This window comes from Daktulosphaira vitifoliae, unplaced genomic scaffold (assembly GCF_025091365.1).
Source record: "Daktulosphaira vitifoliae isolate Bord-2020 unplaced genomic scaffold, ASM2509136v1 Scaffold_2, whole genome shotgun sequence".
In the NCBI taxonomy this organism is placed as follows: domain Eukaryota; kingdom Metazoa; phylum Arthropoda; class Insecta; order Hemiptera; family Phylloxeridae; genus Daktulosphaira; species Daktulosphaira vitifoliae.
The window spans coordinates 29,716,211-29,737,543 of record NW_026099573.1 but is presented as its reverse complement, the minus strand read 5'-3'; the positions used below and the strand labels follow the sequence as shown (position 1 = coordinate 29,737,543).

Here is a 21,333-nt window from a genome sequence, read left to right as displayed (position 1 = left end):
TTTTATTTTAGATTGCCATCACAACAAATAAATGTTGTAATAATTTTATATCATGTGTAATACGATATCAATACAAATATTATTAAATGAAAAGTATAATACTATACTTTGAATTTATACTCTATAAATTTATTAATCAAAGAGTTCCTACAGAGATAATAACAAGGTCGATGTATTTTGAATGTATATGATAGGGTAAAAAATGTATGTACAATACTATAATTATTGAAAGGAATTTCTATGCAGAATTTTAAAATGATTTAATCCTACAATAGTAGTTAAAATTGAATAAGGTATTTTAAAATGAAATCAAGATATTCAGAAAATAATCACCATAATGATTTTATGTCTAGTGATTATATTTAGTTGTCGTGAAGAGATATAAATCTTGACGAAAAATGTAATAATTGTCTCTTTAATAACAATTTCTTTACCATTTATGTACAAAATATTATTATCAAAAGAATAATTACTATAAATAAGAACAGCTAAATGATGTATTAGAATAGTTAAGGATGTGTTAACGATTTCATGGACTCTTTCATTGGTAAAACGTGAAACATAGTTTACCAGTAAAATAAGTATATTCATGTATCGAAAAATATTATTAATTAAATTAAATTAACAGTTGTAAATTAATCTCGCTTTTGAAAATCAAATACATTTGTTACATAAAATAACATTTGGTTACTATATTATTAAATATAATACATTTTTAATGAAAAATTAACTTTTTTTTTTTTTTTTATTAGAAAAACAATTGTACAATTTAAATTTACAATAAGTTTTTTTTTTGACACTTTAAATAATGACATTAAAAACATTAAAGGAAGTCGCCCATTGGTAACACCTTAATTAGATAATTTAAGTTATACTTTTGTTAAAATTATATTGTTGGCGTTGTTTTGTTAAGTTAATAGGTCACGGTTCCAGTTTCGTTTGAGTCGACGTGGTGGGTTATCAGGTATTGTAAAAGTATGCATTTTTTTTATTAAAGGGTTTATGTTTGTGTTAAGTTCGAGCAGAATCTAGTGTAGTGTAACGCAGTGAGTTTTTTGAAAAAAAAAAACTTTTAATTTATAACTATTTTTTTAATAAAGAATATTTTTTGATACATGAATTTGTGACATGAACATAGTTTATTCGTTGTAATGAATTGACTGTATAAAATAATAAAATATGTTATTTGTATTAATAGAGATAGAGTCGTTTAAACTACAATAGTTCTTATGTCAGTATTTACAGATTTTCAAGATGATAACAAAACAAATTTTAATAATATAGTTTAAAAAAAAATGATAACTTTATTTTGATAACTCTCATTGGAATTATAAGTCTCACAAAAAAAGTTCAGAAAAATTTTTTATCATTATAAACAAAAATCTCATATTGTCAAAATTTGGGATACGCTCTGCGTAGTAATTATTTAGTTTTACTTATTCAAAAAAATCTTACTAAGATAAAATTTTATATTAAACATCATATGTTTTTTATTAATGTCATTGCTTAACAATACTTTTATATAAAGAACACATGAATTTAAGAAGTCAAAATTGTAATCCAAAATTTTTTTTTAATAATATTAAATATAACAAGATATTTATTATTGTTCTACTGCAGCATTGGCCACTATACTTGGACTGTTAATGACTTCTCCCAAACAATCAAGTAATTCTTTTCTGTAATCATCAAAATCACCATCTACTTCATTTATTGTTTGATCTTCAATAACCCAAAGGGTACAATCTGTATCTCTTATTAACCGTTCATCGTGTGAAACAATTATTACACCTGTTATAAGGTCATATTAAAGTAAACAATGTCTCAATTGTGAGATAAAATCAAAAATCTCTTTTATATACTTAACAATTTTGAAATATAGCTAAATATATTTTCAATTTACATAAAAATAATTTTCTAAGAAAAATAGTACATTCATTTGTCATAAATGGCTATTTTTTTTTTTTTTTGTATAATGAAATTATTATTATATTATTTCAAAATTATAAGACATAAAAAAATAAAAATAGGAGATTGCTGACTTTGCCTTGCAATTATACAGTAGTTAATAGTAATTATTACCTCCTTTATAGTCATTAATGGCATCGGCTAATGCATCAATTGACTCTATATCTAAATTGTTTGTAGGTTCATCCTGTATAGTAAAAATATGAAAAATAAATAATTTAAAATATAATGTTTAACATGATAATGATACCAAATATTACCAATATAATAACATCTGGAGCATTTAAAGTAAGTTCTGCTAAAGCCACGCGTGCTTTTTGCCCACCAGATAAATCTTTCATGCGAATTATATGAGCATGACTTGCTAATCCAAATGTACCCAATTGTTTTCGCGCCTTCTCATAAGGTAAGTTGAATAATCTCATTAAATATTCTGCTGGTGTTTCTTCAGCTGTCAAGTGTTCTCCAGAGTGCTGATCATATTTACCTAATTTCTACAATATTTTCCAAAAATATTAGATTTTTATTAAATTAAGTAACATGCTTATCAAATTTTTACCATTCTATGATTCATTCTCATCTCCCCTTCAGTTGGTTGTAAATCGCCTGTTAATAATTTTAAAAATGTTGATTTTCCTACACCATTAGGACCAACAATAGCTACTCTTGAACTTAAATCTACTCCAAAATCAACATTTTTAAACAAAGGTTTTTGGTTTGGATAAGCAAAATTAACACCTAAGTTATTAAACATTAAAGTTTGCTACAATATTATAATTGCAATACAAAATTTATATTAATTAATTGTAGACATACTGTGTAATCCTAAAATAGGTGGTTGAAGAGGACTAGGATCAGGGAATGAAAACTTCACATTATAATCTTTTGGCTTCTGTAATAACTGTGAAGGTTCTATAGTGTCATCCATTTCAGTTTTATTGCCTTTTCCAGCTCTGTTCTTTTCTTGTTTTCTTGTAAGTACTTCTTTTTGTTTTTTTTCCTAAATGTATTTTAAAATCAAATGATCAGACAATTTACGTTTGATAAATTTTATAAAAAAAAATTTTTTATCATAACATGATTATTATATATTATAAATTTTTAAAAGTATTGCGCGTAAAAATAAATAATGTGTAGGATTAGGCATATAATTTCAATTTGCCATTTTTTTCCTTCAAATTTATAGTTATATATTATTGCATATTACAAATAATAAATGAAACACTAATAAGAAAATATCAAAATTATGATTATAAAACTTTTTTATAGTATAAAAAAAAAGCCTACAAAAGAAAATTTTCATATAATCAACATGAAAATAATTTTTTTCTCCATAAAAAAAGTGAACTTTAATAACTCATGCCTTTTTTTACATACACACCATCCAATTATAGGCAAAAAAACATAATTACCGCTTGTTTTTTAGATTGTCCTTGTTGTTTCATTTCTTTTAGCCTTTTTTCTTGTTTTTCATACTCTTTAATTATTTCCTTTTTTTTTTGCGAATACATTTTTTTAAACATACTATAATTTCCTTTATAATAATACAAACGCTTAGAATCTAGATGTATAATTTCATTACAAACATTATCCAAAAAACTTTGATCGTGAGATACAACTAAAAGAGTTTTCTTCCATCCTTGTAAATAACTATAAAATTATAAATTTACCTAACATAGTAATTATTACAAAAAATGCATAGTTATTATTTAATTTAAATATTTAATCTTATATATTAATTCTTATATGTTAATAATAAAAACTAACTTATTTACAAATTAAAAATTAAAGTAGTAAATGATACCATTTTTATTATTAATGTTACATTTCTACAACCCGCAGTGGGATTCATAAAGGTCACGGGTTAAACAACCCCTGGAACCCTAGTTAACTTAGTTGGGGTGGCAATACATACCACTGCTCTTAATCGGTCATTACTTTTGTTAAATAGGACCAATAGTCCTGGGCATTCTTACTTGCTAACAGCAAATAGGCCTTCATAACACAACCATACAAGAAAAAAGGGTTGCTAACTTATCTCAGGGTAATTAGCTGAAAGGTAAAGTAACCATAGATTCTCTATGGAACTTGACATACCACAGAGTTACAGTGTCACAGTATTGAGCATTGCTGTAATGGACTTTTATTTCTCGACTCCACTTGGGATAATATTCTATTAGATGTCTTGATCTGATGGATCAAAACAACACTTATTACAGCCAGAAAAGAAATTAAACGCATTTAAAGAATGGCTTCTATAGCTATTACCAGGGAACAGTGGCGTGATGAAAAAGCAGACTTTCTAGAGAGGAAAGCGCAGAAAATACCTATGTTGGACCAGAACAGGTGGTAGGACTCATGGAGTAATCCCTCAAAATATTACCCAAAAAATGATGTAGAGAATAACACAAGAACATATGGTAATAGTGGTACCCAGACAATCAAAAATGTTTATTTTTTACCCCATTGACTTGTCAATCATAGTACTAAGCTCTGTTGTTGTGAACCTTTCTTCGCTTGTGCGAACAGAATAGATATACTACATCTTGTAAAAATCAGGTATCCAAGTAAAGGAAAGAACAAGGGTGAAAACAATGAAACTCAATAAAACTAAACACATTTCACCTTAGTGATAACCCAATTATAAAATTCATTATGGGATGTACATAAATAAATATAAAGTTTAAGTGCATATGCAGAAACTAGTCCCCCTTTTTAATAACTAAAAACTTAAGTTTTAAACAAAAACTACTAAATTCTTGCAATAAACCAATAATTTAATATAATAATTGTTTCTTTTAAAATATTACTTGTCTAGCCAAATAACTGCATTAAGATCTAAATGGTTAGTAGGTTCATCAAGTAACAACAAAGTGGGTTCTAGAAACAGAGCTCTAGCTAATGACACTCTCATTCTCCATCCTCCAGAAAAATCTTTTGTAGCACGATCTTGCATAGCTTTTGAAAAACCCAGACCAGCTAGAATTCTTCGAGCTCTGGGTTCTGCAGAATCAGACCCAATAATTTTCAACTCATCATATACCTAAAACAAAAAATTGTATTATAATATAACTACAGTTAAAAATTTACGTAATTTTAAAACTATTTAAACACATACTTCATTTAATCTTTCTGTAACACTTGAATCACCATTTTCTTGAACTTCTTCTAGTTTCTTACACTCAGCAAGAAGTTCTGTGCACCTGACATCAGCTTTTAAAACTGAATCTACAGCAGTTGTATCATCAGCAACAACTTCTTGTTCACAATATAAAATATCAATATTTGGAGGGATATCAAAAAGTCTTTCAGAAATATGTCGAAGTAATGTAGTCTTTCCATGTCTATAGTTTTAATAATAATTTTAAACAATTTTAGTGTTTGTTAAATGTTCCCACAATTTTTTCAATCTCCTTTTTTTTTTTTTTTAATTTAAAAAGTTTAAATTTAAAAAGCTCATGTATAGTAAAAATAATTAATATAACACAATTTAAATATAAATTAAAACAAATGACACGTCCAGTCATCAAAACAGTACCATGTCACAATAAAAACAAAAAATAAATAAATCAATATTACAATTATTCAGAATGTATAAAAATTTATTAAAATAAAAGTTTAGACAGTAATTAGTATGTTGTATGAGCATATAAAATGTACATTACGCTTTGAAAATTAAATAGGGACTATAAAATTTGATAAAAATTCTAGTAAGTAAATAAAATAGCTTAAAAATGATAAATATAGACACAGGTTTAGCTTCATAAGAAAATTATAAAAATTTAACAATGTTTGATATGATATACAAAGTTATACAGGTGTAAGAAGATCAAACAGTTAAGCTGCAGTTAACATTAATAATTCTTAAAAATAATAAAGAGTTTTCAACACTTGATAGAATTTTTTCAGTTTTTATTTATAATAGGCCAGTCAACAAAGGAGTAATTTTGGCGAATGGCGGAAAAAATTCCCTACAACATACTAATTACTGTCTAAACTTTTATTTTAATAAATTTTTATACATTCTGAATTTTTCCTTTGTTAACTGGCCTATAAATGCTAGTATAAAATATACTTCGTTTTTGCACATAAATAAAGTATATATTAAGTAAAAATAATGTATCAAAATACATCTAGGGGTCAAAAATGACTTCTAGATCATTATTTTGAAACACTCTGCCATAGTTGCTGCAATTTATCTCCAAGGTAGTGTAATAAATAATTAATTTTTAAGTTGAACAAGCTTTAAAATATAATTAATTACCCATTTGGTCCAACTAAACCATATCGACGACCTTGTGCAATCAATAAACTAGCATTAACAAACAAATCATTTCCTTTGGCAGATATACTAAAGTTTTCTATTTTGATATCAACAGCATGTTCAAGAGCTGCCAATTGACCTGCTGTTTTTTGTATTTGTGATACAGAGAAGTTTGATCCTAGTTCACTATGACCCTGACCCCCTTTTTTAGTCATTGTGTCTAAATGTTTTTGAAATTCTAACTAAAATAACATTTCATTTTAAATAATAAAGTGCTTTAATTTTTTATTACCTTTATTTATTAAATACAATTGACAAATTGTATGGCAAAGCCAGCATCTCTCATTTTTATTTTTTTATTTTATAATTTTGAAATATAAATATAATCATTTTAATATAAAAGAAATATAGCTTTTTATGGCAAATCATGTATTATTTTTTTAGAACATCATTATTTTTGAAAATTGATATATATTTAGATGTATTTCAAAATTGTAACATATAAAAAAGTAAAAATTAAAAAAAATGTCTTATTCTTCTAATTGAACAATGTTTGAGTTTTTGACACATAAGATGTTTTTCTAAAAGACTTACTTCTTTTTTAAGTTTTTTTTTTTCTTTGTGCGATATTTTTTCAATTTTTACTTTTTCCTCAACTTTGTTATCCATTTCTTTTTTATCTGTAAAAGAAAATCATTGTTGATCATAAAATAGGTAAAATCATGGTTATATAAAAAAGTTTGCTATTTTCAATAATTTCAAAATGAGACCAACAGTACCATTATTAATATAGTTGTTGATTAAAAACAAATAAATAGATCACAAACTGTTTTTTTTTAGTTCAATGTGTTTTCATATATAATGAAAATTATACAGAAAGATATGTCAATCGGAGGATTTAAATTTCTTAAAATAACTTTTTCTATAATTTAATTTAAAAACTTTGATTAAAAAATTTTTCTGAAGTTAATAATTTCATTATCGAATAAAGTATTATCAATAGGCATTTATTATGGAATATTAAAAAAAATTAATTAATCTGTTTATGATTTATACTCAATTATATTAAATAATATTTTATTGAATAAAATGCAAAATAAATTTTTGTTTTATAATACTGCATAATTCATCTTGTTTATTATTTTGAAATGTATATACATTTTACAGTTTACCCTATTTACGGAGAACGAGCGAAATTTTTTTCAATTTTGAGGGTAATGTCTTCGACTACATACGATTTGTGATCTTTTGACGCTGCGCAGTCAATAATTTTAAAATATAATCGATAGGGGCACTAGTCGACAAAAAAAATCTACGAAAATGGTCTAAAACATATTTTAAAAGAATGTATTTTACTCACTCTGTATTACATTTAGAGCTTTAACACCTATTACAAAATTGAAAGAAGACAATATTTTGACGACAATCTCATATCCATTTTGGGATTAACCTAATATTAAGCTTGATAATTGAATTTGAAAATGTACTTTTTTATTAAACTTCAATAAATTGTAACTCTTTACTAATACAATATATCCAAAACCGAATATGAGATCATCTCCAAAATATTGTTCTCTTTCGTTTTTATAATGGGTGTTATTGCTCTAAATGCAGTATTTAGTGTGTAAAATGTATTTTAATAAGACATGTTTTTACGCTCTAAAATTGGCTGTTTAATGTTCTCTTAAGAGGAAAANTATAATGGGTGTTATTGCTCTAAATGCAGTATTTAGTGTGTAAAATGTATTTTAGCTTCGATGCAAATTTGAGAAGGTATTAATTTTACCATGATGTGTGTTATTTATCTATTTTTTTATATAATTTCATAATTCATGTAATTACAAATCTAAATACAAACTTAACATGATTAAAAATAAAATTTAGCACTTTTTGTGAGATTGTAAAACAATTTTACTATAGACCACGTACAAAAGTACAATTTAATATTACGATATCTCAGCGCCATGATTATAATTGGAATTGCGTTAATAACAGACGATGTTTACCTTATTATAACAAGAGTTATCATGGCTATTTTGTAATTTTGTGTTGTTTTTAAAACCTATCAATGTAAAAATATCCAACTAAATAAAAAATGTTTCCTATTTCATAATCACTATTCATATTTTCACTAGAGCACTGAAGACTAGGTCCCCTTTTGCATGGTTTTACTATTTAACATATTTATTTTCACTATTATTTATATAATAATAAGTACATTACAAAAACATATTTTTCAATATTTGTCAGTCACATTTTAAATGGAATATCTAATTCTATAAGACAAAGAATTAGTGGACCTATCTATATAACTAGATATTTCCCAGCCATACTCTTCCTCCCACTTGGTTATAAAAATATTAAATATGATTAAAATGATGAATTAAAACATTTTTTTTTCTTTTAAAAGTATCATTATTATCTTGAAATTACATCATAAATGCAATTAAATTTTTTTTTTTAATATTTCATTGTATCTTTGAAAACATAAATTATTAATTTTTATATATGAAAACGTTATTAAATGTGTAATTAGTAATTTATCACGCCCATTTAATACTTAAATTTTTATAATTTAAATTTATAAATATTTATAAATACAAAAAATTGGTTGCCAATAGTTTGATTGCTGTGGCTTATCTATTTGTATTTAATCTATACCCGTATGCATAGTTCAAATGTGCTAAATAATAAAACTTATATGTTACATGTAATGTAACTAATAAATTATTTATGTCCCCAATAAAGGGCTTATGGGTTACCAAAGATTTTACCTCAAATAGTCAACATTTATGTGTCTGATAATTTTGAAAGTAAAATCATTTTTAAAGCATCAATATGTTTATATCAATTATATTATCAATATTATTTTTTATTGATATAGATTAGATAACATTTCATCTAATCTAATAAAATCAGTAAATGTACATGGAACATAAGGGTGTTATTTTAATACCACTAACTGTTTGATAGCTATTTATTTTACTTTCAAGAAATATAATCCACATTAAATTTATTTAGCACATTTTAACTTACATTTAGTAATGTGGATTCTAAAGTTCCTTTNTTAAGCAGGAAAAAATGATTGAAGAAATAATAAAAATCCTAGAAAAAAAACAAAAAAATACAGTGTTATGATATTTAAATAGCACCCAACCATTACTATATCAATTTTTGGCCTTGAATTTTTGTACATGACCTTATAAGGATATAATAAAAAAAATTTGCTAAAAAAAAAATTTTTATTAGTTGATTTAAAAATGGTACTTTTGGCCGGCTAAATCAGCGTTTGGTCCCACTGTGCGTCGTAACGCATTCACCCCACCCCGCTCACCAGTCGGCGTCAACACTATTTTTTTCTGTATAATTTTGAGTAAACGCCGCGGTGCAAAGTCCAGCAAGTGCCGCACGGCCGACGACGTACCGCCGCTAATGATACCGTAGTATTCTTCCTGTTGTCAAAGTGGTAACGTCAATAAACCGATCACCACTCGCGCACATCAACGCTGCTAACATTTTGACGCCCGAGGATCACGCTGGACATCGCGTCGTCGACGCCAACGAAAGTGCCACGATATTATGCGAAGATTATATATTCTTACCATCGCCGCTAATATTAATATATATATACATATATATATTATTATTTATATATACGTATATGTTAATATTCATTTATATATCCCTACAGCCGACGCCGCTGCCGCCATATATGCCTCGCGCCCCGCCCGCCAACAAAACACAGCTATACCTCGTGCATGATACGTTTACGTACTTAAGTCGCTTTACATGTATACATATATATTCTAATTATTATTAAAACTTATATATTAATATNATTACTATTAAAACTTATATATTAATACGCTTTATTCTCATTAAGAGATATATAGGGTATTTATTCCGATTACAAAGGATGATTCCCGTATCGTCATTTTACGTCACTACCTCCACGTTGCGTGCCTGCTGCTTTCCTTGGATGTGGTAGCCGTTTCTCAGACTCCCTCTCCGGAATCGAACCCTGATTCCCCTTTACCCGTTACAACCATGATATTGATAGTAACTACTATCATAACATGTAACTAAAAAGTGAAAAATAAATATAGTTTAAAAAAACTAAAAAACACGCTTTTAAAGAACATCGAACTAAAAAGTTAAAAATAATTTTTAAAATAAGCGTAAAACAATAATGAACGAAAAGTACTAGTATTATTGTGATAAAAGCGTGGGTGCTTTGTGCTATATTTTTCGTATATTGAGCGCCCGACGCTTTTATCACAATAATACTAGTACTTTTCGTTCATTATTGTTTTACGCTTATTTTAAAAATTATTTTTAACTTTTTAGTTCGATGTTCTTTAAAAGCGTGTTTTTTAGTTTTTTTAAACTATATTTATTTTTAACACGCTTATATTAGTTTCACATGTATGTTGTTTGTAAGTTTGTAACTCCACGTGACACGTGTTATTATGTTGCGTATCCCGTCGTGTATGACCTAGAGACTATACTGTTGTAACGCATTCGCCCCACCCCGCTCACCACTCCTAGAGAACAATATTTTCCAACCCNAAACAAAAACCTTAATTGTAGAATTTTAAAAAATTATCTCAAAATTGTTCTTTAATAGGTTTGCATGAGATTACTTACAAATATTATTATTATTTTTAAATTAATTTTTGAAAGTATTCTACAATATCGAAAAAACAATTTTTTTCTGAATTCTTCTACTTTGAAAAAATAGGAGTTAAAATTAATTAACATTTATTTTTTAAATTACTTTATTTTCATTTTTTTAAGATATTCTGGAATGATTGCTTTCTTTAAACCTGTATCAAATTAATGATTTTAAGAGTACTTTATGATAAAAAAAAGAAAAACGTTTTGACAATATTTTTTTAATAAAGTGACATTAAAATGCATTGTAATGTTTTTTGTTATGTGTCACATCCCCATTTTGCCGGGATATTTATATATTTTAAAAACTAAAAATAAAATAGAAACTAACAAAAATCTATACTATATATTAAATAAATATAGTTTAAAAAAACTAAAAAACACGCTTTTAAAGCACATCGAATTAAAAATTATTTTTAACTTTTTAGTTCGATGTGCTTTAAAAGCGTGTTTTTTAGTTTTTTTAAACTATATTTATTTAATATATAGTATAGATTTTTGTTAGTTTCTATTTTATTTTTAGTTTTTAAAATATATAAATATCCCGGCAAAATGGGGATGTGACACATAACAAAAAACATTACAATGCATTTTAATGTCACTTTATTAAAAAAATATTGTCAAAACGTTTTTCTTTTTTTTATCATAAAGTACTCTTAAAATCATTAATTTGATACAGGTTTAAAGAAAGCAATCATTCCAGAATATCTTAAAAAAATGAAAATAAAGTAATTTAAAAAATAAATGTTAATTAATTTTAACTCCTATTTTTTCAAAGTAGAAGAATTCAGAAAAAAATTGTTTTTTCGATATTGTAGAATACTTTCAAAAATTAATTTAAAAATAATAATAATATTTGTAAGTAATCTCATGCAAACCTATTAAAGAACAATTTTGAGATAATTTTTTAAAATTCTACAATTAAGGTTTTTTGTTTTTTTTTTTTTCAAATTTTTGTAGTTGATACCTTTAACTAGATTAAAAATATTTTTTTGACGCATAGATCAACAAAGCTGTTCTAGTTAGAGCTAAAAAATTTCACAGACAGACACAAAAAACAGCTTTACATTGATTCTAAAAAAGGAAATTTAGGCTAGCTTATCCTAAAATACATTTTTTGAAGATATAATGTAATTAAATATAACATTGTTACTTCTGATTAGTGATGAAGAAACAAATGGAAGAAGTCCACTTCACAAAGTTCATGGACAAATTTGATTTAATATACAATCTTTAATCAATGCTTACTTATATTAAATACTTCATTTGATTTGACATTTTCTAAAGAAACTTGTACAGGTAAATTATTTTCTGAAAAAGTAATAAATAAAATTAGTTATTATAAAAAATAAAATGATATTAATTATATGTCTATGAATTTAATAAGTATCCAATAATTTTTTGTAAGTAAAATAGTTTTTAGACTACTTTTTTCCTTACATGATTTTTTTTTAAAAATAATGTTGAAAACAATTAATTTTTGTGTTTGATAAGAATTGCTGTATAATATAAACATTATTTTACATTTATTGATATCACAATTTTCGATTTTTTTTACACTCATAATATTTTTTGTTTTAAAATTATTCATGTTTTTTTGTCTTGATTTTAATTTTAACTATTGGTTTAAAACATTTTAATACTCAGAATGGGATATATTTTTGGATGGTAGACTTTCAGCTTTGATGTGAAATTGAGAAGGTATTAATTTTACCGTGATGTGTTTTTTTTTTTGTGTCTGTCGCCATTTTTTCTAAGCTCTCAAAAGATAGATTTTTTCAACAATACAATAAAAGATCACAAATTGTATTGAGTTAAAAACATTACCTTCAAAATTGAAAATTTTTCCCTCATTCCCCATAAATAATGAAAATCCCACAAAAAAATTCTATTTTTAAAATCGGTATATTTAATTATTTTGCTTCTTCAAAGTTAAAAATAGTTTTTTTAAATTTTTGAAAACTTGAAAATCTGTATAAAAAATAGAACTTTTTCAACTAAACTTTTGAAAATATATACTGCGTCTTTTAAATATATTTTAAAATAAAGCTTATTTTATGTACTAGAAATTCAAAAAAAAAAAAAATTTGTACTGACGACCTTATTTCTACGTGGCTGTCGAAGTAAAACCAAAAATAGGAGTTAATTTTGCTTTTGGAATAATTCAACAATTTCTTAATTAAATACTATCAACATATTTGCATCGAAGCGTTTCTTATGATAGTGATTTTATTCACTGTCAGATATCATCTATACTTGTTCCAACTATGTCATGTCCATACTGTGCCACGACCTCACTGTGCTAACGTTTTTTTTAACAATTCTTCACACTTATTTTATGAAAATAATTTTTAATTTATTTAGTATAAATTAACTTAGATTACCAATAGTATTAATCATTTGAACTTCATTAGTTTTTGTGACATCTTCAGAAGTTTGAAGTGTACTTGCATCTTCTAGATAAATTTTTTCATTAGATGAAATTTCATTTTCATAAGGACCTAACACAAGTTATTAAGATAATGTTGAACTATATTATAAAACATAAAAAAATTATTAAAATTAGTTTTAGAAAAAAGTTGTATTTTTAAATAAACTTATCATGGAGGAAGATAGAAGGAAAAAAAATTTAAAGTGAGTTTTATTTTTATTTTGCATACATTTTTTTCCTTATAACTTAATAATTAGATCCTTTACTTTTTTAATTCAATTACAAGATGAATGTGTTCGGTTTCATTGAATCTTTTATCACCAATATTTTAGGTAATGAAATAGCAGAGAAATTCACTACTTTACCCACCTCTCACTTTATTTCTAATATACCTTGGTCTGATTTTCTTTGTTTCTTTCATTTAATTGTTTTCAATGACTGACAAGAAAAATGGTCAACTATAAATCTAAGTACTACTTACTGATACTGTTTAAGATCCCTTATTAATATGTCCTACCAACTGATATCAATGTTAAGTGTTATTGAGATACATATTATTTTCCTATTCCAGATTTAGCCACAATCACTTCCTGTGTCCATTTCTTCTGAAATTCTACCCCTTTTTGTCCACTACATAAAAATTTATCTCTTTCTAATTATCCTCATATTCTTCTTGACTGTCATACATTAAATAATATTACATTTTTTCTTATTAACTTTCTTACTTCTGTTCTTATTATATACTCAATTTCTTCTTTCTTCAAAAAAACTTCTCAGAAACTCTGGATTTTTAATTTAAATATTTTTGCTAATCACTGTTTTTAATTTTAATTTTAATGATTCAAAAAATCATCACGACTTACTCTTATCAGACATCTTATTACTAGTAATTTCAATATTATTTAATTCTTCATCTTTTTTTGGTAGACCGTCTTTATCAATAATATCATCTAGACCTAATTATTATTTTGTGATTAATATAAATATTACAAATTTATTAAAAATAAAATTAATACCTTCATCTTCATCAAAATCCTTTTGTTTCTTTTTACTTTTTTGTGGCTGTTTTACACTAGATTTGGGTTTACTTGATACTGTTAGATTTTTAAATTCTTCACTAGGTACATCCTCATTATCATGGTCATTGTCTACAGTTATAATATTCATTAAATTAATTGGTTAGAAAAAATTTTATTTTACTTGTTATAAAAAAAAAGGCAATACTTTCAACAAAGGTTTAAACAACTAAAATTATTTCCTTAGTGATTATGTTTTTGATTAGTTTCTTGTAGTTTTTGCATATCATTATGCATAATAAATAAGAGTAACTCAAAAAGTTTGATTTTGACATTATGAAGTATTTGTATTTAGGTAATACTCTTCTTATTATACCTTTTACCAAAATATCAAGAATTTGGTTTGAATTAAAATTAAACTACTTAGAAAATTGATAAAGATAAAAGGGGTAATTAGAGAATAAATATTCCTTATAATAAAAATTGATCACTTGTGGCTAATTAATTAAGTAAAATTAAAACTATGTGAATGTGTCAGTATGTGTTTAGCGTTGATAATGGTAACATTGTTTCCGAAATACGTATCCGCGACTTTTCATTAATTTTTTTGTGGCTTTGAGTTTAATATTTTTAATATTTTTTAGTTTTTTAAATTAATAATATTTTTAATATAGTTTTAATTTTACTTAAATATTCCTTTTTAGAAAAAATTAGCTAATTGTCTAAGTAAAATTTTAAACAAAATATATATACCACAAAAATTATTTAAAATTTCAAAACAGTATATTTTACATATATATTGAAGGTTTCTTTATTACACAGTACATCATTGGATGTTTTATTATCCATTAAATATTCTTCTAAACATAAACTTTTATGAATAATAATTAATTAATTAATTAAAAATGAAAACAAACCTTCCTCGTCCATATCAAATTCTTTTTGTTTTCTTTTATTTTTTTTTGATACTTTTCCAGTAGTTTTGGATTTATTGAACTCTTCAGGTTCATTATATTCTTCTTTAGGTAAATCAGTAATTACATCACCATTATCTAGAGAATAAATATAGACAATAATAAATTAGTATAAAATTTAAGTACATATTTAAAAACAAATTAAAATTCATTATTTAAGAAATATCAAACCTGAGTCATCTCCCCAGTCTTGATTTTTATTTAGTTTTTTTGTCTTCTTTGGAACTTTTTTAGATTTAACAGGTTCATGTTCAACTTCATAATTTTCTTTAGTGATTGTACTTAGTATATCAGTAACTTTTTCATCTATAATATAATATGTGAATTTGATTTCAAACTTAAAATTAAAAATAATAATTATTGTTATAATTTATAATTATACAAAAGCATAATATTATGTTAAAGCGTTATAATATTATAGATAAAAAATAAGTTTAAAATAATCAAGAGAGAATGCATATAATCTATATTAACTTTTACACTGTAGTAGTTTATATAAAATTATTGGACTTTAAATTTTACCTTTGTCGCTATCCCAATCTTGATTTTTTGTTTTTTTACTTTTTTTTGGTGGCATATTATAACGTTGAATTTTGATAATTACAATATTAAACAATAATTTTAAATTTATTTATAAAATCGTAACGTAAATACCTATTAAGAAAAAAGAGAAATTTTTTGATATAACGATGTGAAATCACGTTATTATCAATATTTGACGTTGATAAAAAACGGCCATAAAAGATATCATAATATCACAATGATAAAGTTTTTAATCAAATCTTTTTATTAGTGATGGGCATAATCGAATGATTTCGATAATCGAATGATTAGTAATCGAGACATTTTCATAATCAAGTGAATCTCTCGAAAAATCACTCGAAGTTAAAATCGTCTGCTCGTATGATAAGAATAATCAACTATTATTATTTATCGAGAGAATCGAAAAATTATACGAAATATGAATAAATATACCTATAGTAAATAATTATTAATTTAATTTTGCTTTTTTTATTTGTTGGTGTTTAATAAGGTAGCAATAGCCGTCTTGACCATCATAATTAAAACACCTGATTCCACACCTAATTGATTTTTCATAAATTCACAACTAGTGAGAGAATCAGAACTCAGTAGTTTAGCCAGTTCAGGACAAAATTTTGTTCTAATCGTCACATACTTCCAAAAAATGTGACAGATAAAGTGTTGTCATGAGTAGCGATTGAACGAGTTGAAAATAAGAAGACTCGAAGTCAACAATTTAATAATAATTCGACTATAATTTATGCTAAATAAAAACTTAAAAATAGTATTCTCTCGTTTCATCGTTTCATGGACATCATTCGAAATAACTTTTATTCGATTATACATATTTCAAGATCAAGAAATCATTATTTTTATAATAAACGAGAAATCATTAGAAATAATCACTCGATTATAGAATAATCAATATTATTTAAAAAATCAGAATATCTCGATTATATAATAGATATGATTTCAATAATCGAAATATCTCGATTATGCCCATCACTACTTTTTATTTGAATTAATTATTATGGGTGGATAACTTATGTTCCGAAAATTTTTGTTCCAACAAATTTATTGAACAAAAGGTATCCATTTATTATTAAAGAATTTGTCTATTATATTATTATGTAATTACATCAATAAGTGTTATGATGAAATAAAATTTTCCATTAGAGAAATATTCTTTTTCAGTGATAACCTGCGTTACGATATTTTCCCTTTGTTTTAGTAAACAACTCTTTATTTAAACCACATTTTGATTAATCTAAATAACTTTTTCAAAATCACTTACATAAATGTTTTTCAGCTTTGATTTTTTTACCACTATTTTATAAACTCTAATTGGAATGACAGAGAAACTATTATTTAAAATTTATTGGATTCTTAGTCTAGTAATTTGTATTATTAGTCCTATGCAAGTTCTAGCAATGCTGGTGTATCTTTACACAAAACGATTCAAAAGGTTTTTATAACCTTCGTGTTTCTGTTTCCTCATGTAATAGGCTTTTGAAATTTAAAATATAGATAAGACAAATGTTCATAACACTAAAAAAATAACTTTATGTTACGCCATTTTAAAATATAAAATTTAATTTTTGTTATCGACTGACTGATTAGTTTGTCATCTAATTTCCTTAAAAGAAAACTTGGCATATAAGTCTTAGAGTATAAATAAAAGGAAAAATCTGATATCATCTGGCTTAAGCTAGCAAAAATAATGATATTCTCAACTAATTATAATATATATATATATATTGACGATGAGTTCGTCGTTCAAGCTCTTCTCGAGTCCTCCCGTTGGATAAACTGATCAGCCCCAATCCCTCTAATTAGTGAACTATTAAAGAAGTAGAGTTTAGACCCGTCAGCACAGTCTAGCTCAAAAGTAGCAGACTGAAGGATGGCTCCTTGTCAGCCACCAGCACAACTACCTTTTTACTATACCCACTAAAGGACGGTTAAGCCCAAAAACTAGCCAGCTCGTACACTAATTATTAAGATTGACTAAAGGACCAGTAGTCCAACCTTGACTCTAGCCGCACACACACACACAATTCTAAGAGCACGGTGAATATAAAATATTTGTGCTAAGCCCAGATTTTTAAATAGTTATTTTATTTATGAAACGTATTAAACACAAAGTCAAAAATAATATAAAAATTTAACACAAAAATTAATTAAATCTTACAAAAATATAAAAATATAAAGTTACTCTGACACCAACGACCTAACCCGTAAATCGAAGTTTCTTCGGCAAAACGTCCAGTCCCTATACTATTCATGTTTCCCTTTTATATTTTTTTTTCCACCATTATTAATTTGCTTACCCTGCATTTCCCTTTTATATGGAATTATTATGTTGCTTAAGAGTTCAAAAATTGCTTACTACTATTGTAAAGCTTATATTATACTAAAATCGACGTAATTCAATACTTCCTCAGATATTTACTACACTGTATATTTATAAATTTATTAATTTTAAGATTTAAAAAAAAATCATCATTATTTTTATTTGCAGAGTGATTTTTTTAACGCTAGCCAAAAATTTAAGTGGGAATTTTAGCATTATAAAGTTGAAAATATTAAATAAAAATTAATAATTTTTTTACAAAAATCGTATTTTTAATTAACTTTGATATCTATTTTCACTATGAAGACAAAATAAAGTTTGAAATTTTATTTTCATATTTAAGTATATTACATACGCTCTAATTTAAAATAATATAAATGTGCCAGTATTTAGGGAACATTTTCGAAAATTGAGCTGAAAAAATTATCATTTTGAATCTACCACTGTGGGCATGTTGGTCAGATTTACAAAAAAAAAATATACCAAATGATAGGTAAATATCTAATGTACCTATAAAAGAAATTGTTTCTATTCATCTATTTTTCAAAAAGTTATGACAGTTAAAAAAAAAAAATTGAAAAAATTACCGAATTTTAAATTTGTAATTAAATAAATTAAAAGTTAAATAGTTGTTAACAATATTGCCGAATATACCAAAATCCCATCTTTGTGATATATCTGATTGTACTAAACAGTCACAGATTTTTATACTTTAAAATTAATTTTTGGAATTTATTCAAAGATATGTTATAAACATAATTTGTTTAAATTGTAGTATTATTGTTTAAAACATGTTTTTGAATAAATTTATGAAAAAATTAATGGTATTGAAACTATGTTCTCTTTTTCTAATTTAATAAGATCAATTTGAAACAGAATTTTGTTAAATGTAAAATTCATTACTTCAATGAGATACGATTTTTGATCTTTTGACGTATAGTTGAAAAAATTGTTTCGGTGAGAGCTGAAAATTGATGAGTAAAACTGATATCTTCTCAGCTACGCTTCGAAACTAAAAAAAAAAGAAACTCATTTAACATGAGTGAGTAAGACAAAAAACGCTGAGAAAATTATTAATAAATGTGTTTTATCTTGGTAAAATGCAAATTATTTTATTTTTTATTTAGATAATTTTCCCCCGAATATCTTTATCTCATTTAGTTGAATTTTAATTCGAATATGTATATTGAATCTAGATGACTTTTTGATTATCTATTTTCCCAACACAAACCTTCACATTCATATCTATTATGAATTTTTTGGGGGAAATAAACTATCCAGTGTAACATTTCTTATAAAATGCTTAAAACTATTTGTTAAGTTTAGCACCAATTAGGTGGCGCGCTCTCTATGCAACACCGACACTTACTCCCAGTCCGGCTCACATAGTCGGTCTGCGTCTTTCTACCTTTCTTCCCTGTCAATATAATATTGGCAATATTTATAATATTAAAGAAAAAGTTATTATATTATTAATAAGGTTACGTTTGTAATTCGAAGTGAACTCGGTACTTTTGTATAACTTTTTTTTAATGTGAGAGCAGATCTTTTTTTTTTTTTTTTTTTCGGGCTTTTACGAGCCATTTAGACTCTTGGCCGCCAAAACTACTTCCTTCCATCGTTCTCTATCATATGCCTGCTCCAAGTCCACTCCAATTTCTTCTAATAATTCCTTGACGCTGTCCTTCCATCTTTTTCGCGGTCTTCCCCTTGGTCTTTTTCCGCTTACCATATATGTCATTGCTCCTTTCAATATACTTCCATCGGCCCGCCATGCGTGGCCTGCCCATTCTATCCTAGTCCCTCTGGTGAATTGGACCACATCTTCTCTTTTGTAAAGCTGGTACAGTTGGGCGTTTGTTCTTATTTCCCATTTCTGTTCTGTATTGTTGAATACGGGTCCATAAATTTTTCTAAGAACTTTTCTCTCAAATAACCGTAGTTTTTCATCATCACCTCTCGTTGTTGCCCATGTGGCACATGCATATGTCAATATAGGGCGGATGTAACTAACGTATAGATGTTCTTTTGTCTTCCTTGACAGTAGCTTAGATTTAAAGAGGGTTTTCAGTGCATAAAGGCATCGGTTAGCAGCGCCCAGTCTGATATTGATCTCTCCATGCATGTTGTTTTGGTTATTTAGGGTAGACCCAAGGTACTTGAACTCTTGTACTTGTTCAAAGGTGTTATTTCCGACGTGGAGGTTGTTATGGTCACCCCCTCCTCGCTTCACCACCATGTATTTAGTTTTACCACTGTTGATTGTCAAGCCAATACCTTTTCCCACCTTTATCAGTTCTTCGACAGTATTCTGAATACCTTCTCGCGAATTCCCAATAACCACTATGTCGTCTGCATATGCTAGTAAGACATTTCCTTCGTCAAGGTTTAATGTCTCAGTTCGTGGAACCTTTCTTATCACACTCTCCAATGCCAAATTGAAAAGCACTGGTGACATCGCATCCCCTTGCTTCAATCCACTATTTATTATAAACGAAGACGATACCTCGCCGTTCACCTTGACTCGGCTGCTGGTGTATGTGTTACATAGTTTCACCATGCTGATCAATTTGTTTGGCAAACCAAAGTCTTTAAGAATTTTCCATAGTTTTCCTCTATTTATGCTATCATATGCTTGTTTGTAATCCACAAAAACCATATGTAGATCTTTCGCGAACTCATAACTTTTTTCCATAATTTGTCTTATGACAAATATGTGATCAGTAGTTGATTTATTTTTTCTAAATCCGCTTTGGTAATTACCCACTATCTCATCTGTATAAATTTGTAGTCTTTTAAGTATGATTAATGAAAGTACCTTATACCCAGTGTTCAGTAGTGTTATTCCTCTATAATTCTCTACTTTTTTTCGGTTACCTTTTTTGAAAATTGGACATATCAATGATTCATTCCAGTCTTGTGGTATCTTTTCCTTTGTCCATATCTGTTGAATTAGATGATGTAATTTTTGTGTTAGGTTTTGTCCTCCTAACTTCAATAATTCAGCTACAATTTTATCATCTCCTGGTGACTTATTATTTTTTAGAGTCTGGATTGCACACTGTACCTCTTCTAAACTCGGGTTTAATACTTCTGGTTCAACTGTATAATGTATGGTGTCGTCTTGTTCG

The 21,333-nt window shown here is 26.2% G+C and overlaps 1 protein-coding gene across 1 annotated transcript; it reads right to left on the bottom strand.

The window, feature by feature from the left end:
- Window positions 1-1,462: 1,462 nt before the first annotated feature.
- LOC126897229 (ATP-binding cassette sub-family F member 1) lies at window positions 1,463-16,033 on the bottom strand. Its single transcript, XM_050670656.1, has 17 exons — window positions 15,850-16,033; window positions 15,499-15,633; window positions 15,271-15,405; window positions 14,354-14,485; window positions 14,201-14,293; window positions 13,291-13,407; window positions 12,155-12,217; window positions 6,827-6,912; window positions 6,233-6,474; window positions 5,087-5,312; window positions 4,779-5,011; window positions 3,381-3,618; window positions 2,785-2,968; window positions 2,528-2,706; window positions 2,229-2,462; window positions 2,083-2,155; window positions 1,463-1,791 (listed from the first exon to the last, which is right to left on the bottom strand). The coding sequence occupies exons 1-17, from the start codon at window positions 15,902-15,904 to the stop codon at window positions 1,604-1,606; spliced, it is 2,613 nt and encodes an 870-aa protein (XP_050526613.1). The 5' UTR covers window positions 15,905-16,033; the 3' UTR covers window positions 1,463-1,603.
- Between the last annotated feature and the right edge of the window lie 5,300 nt (window positions 16,034-21,333).